At 42.6% G+C, this 8,984-nt stretch overlaps 1 protein-coding gene across 1 annotated transcript in view; it reads right to left on the reverse strand.

Moving 5' to 3' along the window:
- Positions 1 to 952: 952 nt before the first annotated feature.
- LOC103898744 (NADH-cytochrome b5 reductase 3) overlaps positions 953 to 8,984 on the reverse strand; it is a 21,221-nt gene continuing 13,189 nt past the window's right edge. Inside the window, 4 exon segments of the mRNA XM_019471982.1 lie at positions 953 to 3,358; positions 4,925 to 5,024; positions 7,309 to 7,394; positions 7,527 to 7,610. Of these exon segments, the coding sequence (XP_019327527.1) occupies positions 3,186 to 3,358; positions 4,925 to 5,024; positions 7,309 to 7,394; positions 7,527 to 7,610 (443 nt within the window). The 3' untranslated portion in view covers positions 953 to 3,185.

The raw sequence follows: 8,984 nt of genomic DNA on the forward strand, positions 1-8,984 counted from the left end.
TGCTGTTCCCCCACTCACAGCCGACCCATACATGTAAGAAGTTACAAACACAACAGAGAGCCTGGCTGCTGCACTGGCTTTTCGCAAGCAACACTCCTTTCCTTCCTGTTCACTTAGGCAGGATCAAGAGGAGAAAAGCTGAAGAACAATATGAGGCTCCTTTCTGTAAACCAAGTTATTTTTACCAGAAACTTTTGGAGGACACTATTAAACCCGAGGCAACATGTATTTCCTTACCTGTCATACAGTGCCTTGAAAGATTAAAGCAGACAGAGCCCCCTCCATCATACAGGCAGCTGGGAAGCCAGGACAGGTGAGGACTTGCTTAGGGCAAGTGGTCACTTCACCACATGCATCCCAGAGCCCAGAACCAAGAGCTGCTTGCAGCTTTGGCCCCTGTGGCTGTGACAGGGCTAACACCGGCACAGATGAGCAGACACAGAGCTAGGACTGCTGCGGCACCACAAGAAGCGCAGGCTCAAGACCCAGCTACAGGAGTGAGACTAAGGAACCGCTCATTTCTTACCTCCTCCTTCTCAGATCCTCTGTTGCAAACAGGAGCAGCACCCAGAGAAAGACCCCTGCCATATGCAAGCATGCCTTCGCTATTCGTGGGGGGATATCTGCCCTTGCACAGTGGTAAGCGAAGGGGACCCACCTCTGGTAAAGCCAAAGCAGCAGCCCTTTCAATCCTGTTTCTCTCGGGAAACTTCCCACAAAATGCCTTTCATGAAGGAGGTTTGCGTTTCCCCAGCTGCTTTGTAAGAGGGAGTTTAATAGTACTCAGCACATCCTGTCAGAAAAGTGGAGGAATACTCATATTTTCTGTAAGACAGATGAATTGGCTCAAAGGAAAAAATAATAAAAAAAAAATGTAAAACCAACTTTTATCACTGACTTGTTTAAATGCTATAGTACAGGACCATCAAGCAAAAGGGACTGTGACACAGTTTTGTTTCAGTAGATTATATAAAATCCCTCTTTTTATTTATTAATTGAGCCTCATGTTCACAAGGAAGATGTACAAAATGAAGGTACAAAGAGGAGATTGGAGTGATAGGGACAAAACCAGAGACAGTTTACTCCTTGACTCAACATCCAAATACAGCAGTTTTCACCAAAACTCAAACAAAAGAAAGATAAGCACTTGGATAAACAAATCTAACAGGCTTTTTTTTTTAACCTTCACTTTATAGTGTTTTACAATTATAGTTTGTCTCTTAGGAGGTTGAAGATGATGTGCTCAGTAACACACAGGTAATTCACCTGCAAGATACTTTATTTCTTACACAGATGTGAAAAAGCCAGTAACTGAATAAGCAGAGTAAGTAATACAAAATAGTTGCTGCATAACCAGCTCAAGTTGTTTTTTTTTTTTTAACATGAAAACTTCATTAAATACAATAATGAAAAAAATCTATGCGTATCCCACAGTGATATAAACCAGCAGCAAGATAATTTCTCATATTTCTGCTTTTTGCCTCCTAAAAAAGGGACTGAAACTTACTTGAGTATTATTTGAACTTTGGAGCATAGTATTAACAAGTTTCAGAAGCACACATCAAAAATGCAAGACTTCAGAGGCAAGCGTCTAATTAATAAAATCAATAACAGTATTATTCATTTCAGGTTCCTTTAATTAACTGTAGTATCTTTTTCTCCTTTTAATTCATGCTGAAAATTAACCTTTGAAGAGCACAGTACCCATCTGTCGTACAGGCACAGACGAAAACATGGCAAGCTATAACCTCAAATACCTACCCGAATCTTTAAAAAGTGGTATTATACACTGACACTTGCAGCTAACTAGCATCCACATTACTTCATATATGACTAAACATCCTTTCAGTTTCTGATTTCATCACCAGAACAAGATTTTTAGTTTCATAGATTCCTTACAGGACAGCTCTAATCTCAGCAGCATCTCTGTTGGTTAGAAGCACAAGATGCCTTAAGTTTAGTAAAGACTAGGTAAAAGGCTGCTGTAAAAAAAAGTATATTAAAAAAAATAAAAATCAGAGCTATAGTAAATAGCGTCTAAGAAACAGTTTTAGATTCAGTGAGACATTCGAGTTTAGTGACTTAAGGCTGTTCCCATGCATCCTTATCAAGCAGAACCCTTCAGAGCTTTGCCTGAGCAAGACACACAGGCGAGTGCCCCGACTGCATGCATACCGCATCTGAAGCTGAGCTACCTGCCGAAACCCACCCTGGCAATGAAACCCGAGTTCCCTTTGCTCCAAATCCATCTCTGGGAAACAAGAAAACTAAAACTAGATCCAGTTTTCACCCAGCATTTTTTTCACTGCACAGGACATGCAGAACAACTGCCTTTGTACTCCTATGGCACCATCTGCTATCTAAAAGTAAATACAAAAGTTAGTTTTGTTTTGTTTTTTTTCAGTATTCCGCACATACAAGCAAAAAATTCCAGCTATTTGTGGAACAGGGCACAAAGCCGTCTGCTTTCTGTAGTTTCTTTCATTGCCCAGGGATGAGAACTGTGACCAGCTGGAAAAGCGTTTGCATCTAAGAGAGGCTATTCAAAATACAAAGGAAACAAATTTTATATTGCTGTCTACCTCTCTGTTTTGATTAACAAGGCAGCTTGAACAACTTGAGTCATAAATGGTTAACTGTCATCCTTTGACTGAACGAGCATCTTTAAGCTTCTGATGTTGCAAAGATTACGCGTACGAGGCAAACACTCCTGGCCCTCATACTGTAAAAGCTCTAAGGATTAAAATTTGGCATAAGCAAGGTGAATAATCCAGCACATTCTATATATTTGCATACTTCGTACCAAATAAAATACTGGGTATGCACAGTGGTAGGAAGTAGGATATTACTGCCATTACAGTGCTAAGAAAAAGCGTAAACGAGTGTTTACTGCCCTAAGCAGCTATACTGTCCTCCCTTGAGATGGGGTATACAATATAGCCGAGCACTAGGCGTCACTGCCTTTCCACAATACAGTTGTTTCTGTGCGACATACAGTACAGTTTTAGTACAGTTCAGCTTAAGTGTCTTTCTTACTTGCCAGAGATTCAGAAAAAAATGAAGCATTTTTAATGTAAATGTAGCTTCCCAGCACTGTGCATCAGCCATCTCTGTAACTTTGTCCTGTTCCCATTACATGTTTTTTTCTTCCCTTCTACGCAAGATCACTGAATTACCAGTCGTCTTTAGAAGGAGAACCTCATGTCCTTGGTGTAGCCCAGTTTGTCGAGGTTGGGAATACAAGCATACTGGATCATTGGAGGAGGTCCACACATGAGGATCAGAACATCGTTCTGAGGTGGGGGCAGGTGGTCTCTGATCATCTCTTGGTTCACAAATCCTTGGCTGTAATCCCAATCTGTTAAAAAAATTAAAGTAGGGGAAGGGGAACGAGGAAAAAAGGAGGAATAGATAGATACAAGTCACTTTAGAGTGAGGTGGGGGCACTTGGGGGTTTTTTTTAGTAACACTCTAGACTGTAACATTTGTAGACTCCACCCGCGTTAGCGTCCTCAACACAGTTACGCTACCTGGAAAAACTGCCACCTCTGCTTTTAAGATGCAAAACTGATGTATGGAGAAAACAAGGGCTAACTTTTAATAAAGCTTGCTAAAAGCCCCAAGGAAATCTCAAGCAGAGCTGTGAACAGAATGTGAATCTTCTCAGCTCCAGCACTGTGAAGTAACAACATCCATCCTGTTTACCCCACTTTCTACAACTTCACTAGGGAAAATCTAGCTGATGAAGTTGGTCCCGGTTGGAACACCCGTGGTGCTAATCAGTTAATACTAGGATTCAGGTTTACCCATTGCATCCCCAGCCCTGGATGCAAAAAGCTGCTGACCCAAACCTTTGGGCACAGTAAGACTGACACATATTTCTCCCACAGATTATCCAAAAAATTTCCAGTTTTGGTCCGGTTTCACATATGGTAGTGAAAGACTGCAGAACAGCATCGAGGGGGTCTAAGGAGGAACTTTTATCACAACTGCTAAGATCAGTTCACAATTCACAAGTATCAAAGAAAAGGAACAGTGATTAGGAATTCAAGGAGAACACTAATTGCAGATGACATGACAGCAACAGGCTGTGGGGACAGCAAAACCCTTCCTCCAACCCTACCGAAGGTGTATTCTTGGTCACAAGGTAAGAGAAGGCATATGGCTTTTCCTTCTCTGCCCCAAACCACCGCTGAATAGGAGTGTGAATCTATCCTGATGTGGGTGGGCATGACGAGGAATGGTAAAAAAGAGAAACAACAAGGAATGACACGGAAACTATTGAGCCTTTTCTTCCTCAAACTTGCACAGCTGAGGGAGGCGCATTCAGCTAGCTCATCCTCTCACCTAGACCAGCCAACTATATCACATTATCTTTAAAACTGGGCTGCACCAAGCTGGAACAGTACTTTCATTGAGAAACACTGTTAATACAAAGGCAATTCCATTGCCTAGGAAGAAGATCAGCTACCATGAACTGCCATACAGTGACAGCTAGGTAGGAGTCTGCACTTGACCGCATCTCCGTGAGATACAGCGCCTCTGACACTCCCGCTGCCTTAATGCGTGCTCTAAACACGAAACATTAAGACAACATGTTCTATTTATGTCTGTGGGGAAGGAGAAAGGAAGGTCACCTTCCAGAGTAAATAATGGTAAATGTATCAGGTGTAGTCATGGGAGGAACATCACACTACCATTCACCTGAGGTGAGCTTTGTAGCTTTGGAAACACTGCCTGATTACACCTAAGAGTTTCTGTGCATCACTGTGTGAAGAACGATGCTACTAGATGCAATCACACACGATTCATTAAGCAAGAAAGGAGCTCAGAAATATGCACATGAGATAGCGTATCTCCTGTCAAACACACGCATTAATACTCGTAACTTAAGCTTCAGTGGAAGCAGCATGTTAGATCTTACTTTCAGGTGCTTTGTCCAGCGTGTACCAACACTTAAAGCGACCGGGATTCTGAACCTGGATCTCCTCTAGCTCAGAATGTAACAGGATATCCTTCTCGGTCTGCAGGATAAGGAGAACAATGATTATGCTCTGCATTTGAGTGCCGCCCTCAGATGACCACAAAGCATTAGCTACTCTACAGCCCTGTGAGATGGAACAGATTATTCAACTCTGTTCTACAGGCTGAAGAGAGCAAACACAAGTTATTTCCATGACTATCCTGTAGCAGAGCTAATAAAAAGGTTCATAACTTTCCCAAATCCTGACCATGCAATGCCTTCCCTCTAAAAAATAAAACAAAGCAAAACCTGTACCAAAACACAGAACCTTCATTTGTTCAGGGAATTAGTGGTAGCATCAGAAGATTAAAGCCCTCTTTTAGCACTCCTATTACAAAAGCAACTTTCATCAAAAAACTAACCGTGACTGCACACAAGTATCTCCCTACCCCTCCATATTGTGGTGTTCAGCCAGGAAAATGCCAGGTTTTTCACCTTTGCCACTTCAAATTTCACCAGCACTGCCATACAGAGGTTGCTTGGTTTTTAAACAGGATGTGGAACAAATAACCAAAAGGGTATCGAGTTCCGATTGGAACAACAAATGTTACCCAGGGTATCAAGTTCTGCTCCTCCCTGATGCAACATCATTGAAAGCCAAATGAAAGCCTTATTCCCGTAAGAGCAGCTGCAGTCTGGGAGGGAGGGAAAAGGGTAGAGACTAAAAGTGGTACCATCCTCTGCAGCCTTAATAATTTGGCACTGAGGATACCACTATGTCCATAACTGGGGGGGTAAGGAGGAATGTGCCAGCAACTATTGCCGAGAAGGTGCCTATTTCTGGATCTGCAGTTGCATGTGTTCCAGAAGAGCTATTACTGGGTCTGACCAACTCAAAGCATGCTAGTCAGAAGCACAGTACGAGCCCACATACGTTGTCATCTGTAATCCAACACAGCTCTTTCAGGAGGGCCAAAATAAAAGATCAGCAAAACACACATTAAAAATATTTTATAGTATTTTAAAATATTAAATATTAGAAAACATCTAGTCTGCAGGCTTTCCTGACTGACCATTTGTCACAAGGCTGCTTTATATTTGTGCAGTTACTGGGTACAAGGACTCTTTAAAGCCAAGGATTGATGTTGCTAATATGCAGGCAACTTGTTCCCCAAATCCTCCCTGCAAGAAGCAGTAGGTTTTCTAGGTTGCTACAGCAGCTCTAGCCCTGTATTAGTCATTCTGAATTACTCATAGCAAATCCTGGCCCTCCTGCCCTGATACCGACTGCACTTCACGCCAACTCCTAGGGCTCAGCAGAGACCAGCTGCTGCAGCCACACCGGCCAGCGCCAGAGAGCACCGGCAGGGCTCTGAAGGAGGTCTTACTGTAATAAAGCATCAGAACAGAGCATCTGTTGGCACGTGGATCATAGCTTCTGGGTGGAAAAATCTTGGTTTATAATTCAAATATGGTACAAAGGAAATGAGGACACACTGAATATCAGGGAAGATAGGAATGACAGAGGAGAGCCTAAAGAAGCTAAAAAACACAGGCATGACGTGAGGTTCACCACAAATAACGGCTCATAATCCAGAAACAAATATTCATTATGATGGAGAAATTTAAAAGCAAAAGGATTAACACCAGAATAACATCAGGCAAAGAAGAGGCGTCGCAGTTCAGCGGCACACCACCATTTGGGTTGCCTGGCCATCCAAGAAATCTCTATCGCAAGGATCCCATGGTTGAGAGATCTTGCCTTTGTCCAGCACGGCAGTATGACACACCTCAAAGAGCGATAGAAACACATGAAGAACCGACGGGGGAATGGAAATAAAAGGAGACAGCCGTGCAGAATCCCTAGTTGAGGGAGTTGCTAGAGACCACTGTTAATTTTAGCCTCACCTAAGGTGTTCTCAAACAGAAAGACTCCACATACAAACCCTGCTGCGAAGTTGGTGAGTTAAAATTGCCGAAGGAGACAGATGTCCACCTCTTTCATGTTTCCACTAAGACACCTCTAAAGTCTGCCCAAAACATTAACAGCTTGCACAAAGGAATGCAGAGTTTTAAAACATTTATAAACTGGATTAGAAACAGAGCAATGAGACACAGGAAAGCAAGCATTAGCTGGGAGGTAAGCGGCATTTCTGTCGTAGCACTAAAAAACCAATTCATTACAGTGCTTTTATTTGGGAAGTTTTCAACATTTCAGTCCCCTTCTCCCCTCAGGGTTTGTATTTCTGTACCAGGCTTTCACAGCAAGAATTTCATTTGCTGAGTGGAGGCCTGTTAGTTAAGTAAAACTTTATGAACAGAAAAAACAAAAAGGACAGAATTACCTGATTAGCAAACAGCAGTTGACAAACGGTAGGGTCATCTTTGTCTTTTATGATTGCTTGAATGATCTGCAGCATAGGTGTTATCCCTGAAAGAGAAAGGCAGGTCAATGATGCACGAATGCGAAGGAGCAAAAGAAACCGCAAGTGAGCATGTGAGAGAAAATAGGAACCATCTACCAGCTGTCAGAAACCAAGGATGAATCTTTATATATACGTACCAGTCCCACCTGCAATCATCCCCACATATTTCACTTTCTTAGTAACTGCTTCAGCTTTCTTTTCAGGCCGAATAGCAAACTTGCCTGAAGAGAGAGAGAGAGATGGAAAACATTGAAGAAAGCAGGAAACAGCGCCTGTGATCCCTTCCCAGCACGTTCAGCTAATTGGCCCTGTCACCCTTCCCTCCCCGTAACGCAGGAGCAGGAAACAGACAAAGGTGAAGATGTCACGAATTAAAACAAATCCTGAAAGATGATTAGAGATTGTAAGACACGTGATGATAACATCAGACACTGACATGGGTTATTACTTACTCCTGACTAGCATCGAGCCATCGCTACCTGTATTTCTATTTGCTCACGTCCCATACTCCCAGTGATATTCAGAAGCCCAGATTCTGGAAACAGTTCTACACAAAGGAATTAATGTGCTCAGAGAGTTTATTTACCCCATGCAGATTATTTTAAGGGAAAACCTGAAACATGCAGGGTGTATTTTTTTGTATATTTATCTCCTCTTTTTGACCTGATTTGCCAGTTACAGCCAAATCTGACTGTGAGTTTGAAATTGCCCAAAATGTTGTATTTGTTGTGTTCACACCTCTCTTCATCCAGGATAACATGAACACAACATACAAAGCTCTGGAAAACCACGTGTCTGAGTTCTGCTGCTCACAAAACCACCAGGAGGTTTTTGTGACACATTTGTGGCTGCACTATGCCAAAGTGAGATATTTTATATTGGCATAAAAGCACTTCCTACTGATAAAGTTCATTTTCACTTGGGAAATTAGCATTGGACAGCACAAATACCAAGTGGTTTTATCAGTGTATAAACTATGTCCATATAAGCAGGGGGAGAATTCCCTTCTTTGAGAACAGTATCAATAACAAGCACTTCTATAGTCATATAACAATCCTCCTCAGGATGGCCGTTGACTTAATTAAGACACTAGCAATTTCTTTTGTGCAGAGATGCTAACAACAGAAAAGAATCCCCGTGTCTAGTGGGAAAGGGTGAGTACATTGAGAGTACCAGCCCAAATAATAGAGGTGATGGCTAAGGTTCAGTTCATGCAGTATGTGTAATCAAAATGTAGCCACAGAGATTCTCCCCCTCTACTCTGCTCTGGTGAGACCCCACCTGGAGTACTGTGTCCAGCTCTGGAGCCCTCAGCACAGAAAAGACACGGACCTGTTGGAGCAGGGCCAGAGGAGGGCCACAAAAATGATCAGGGGGATGGAACACCTCTCCCATGAAGAAAGGCTGAGAGAGTTGGGGTTGTTCAGCCTGGAGAAGAGAAGGCTTTGGGGAGACCTTATTGCAGCCTTTCAGTACTTGAAGGGGGCTTGTAAGAAAGATGGGGACAAACTGTTTAGCAGGGCCTGTTGTGACAGGACAAGGGGGAATGGCTTTAAACTAAAGGGAGGTAGATTTAGACTAGATCTAAGGAAGAA

The sequence above is a fragment of the Aptenodytes forsteri genome, unplaced genomic scaffold (assembly GCF_000699145.1).
Source record: "Aptenodytes forsteri isolate BGI_AS27 unplaced genomic scaffold, ASM69914v1 Scaffold241, whole genome shotgun sequence".
Taxonomy (NCBI): domain Eukaryota; kingdom Metazoa; phylum Chordata; class Aves; order Sphenisciformes; family Spheniscidae; genus Aptenodytes; species Aptenodytes forsteri.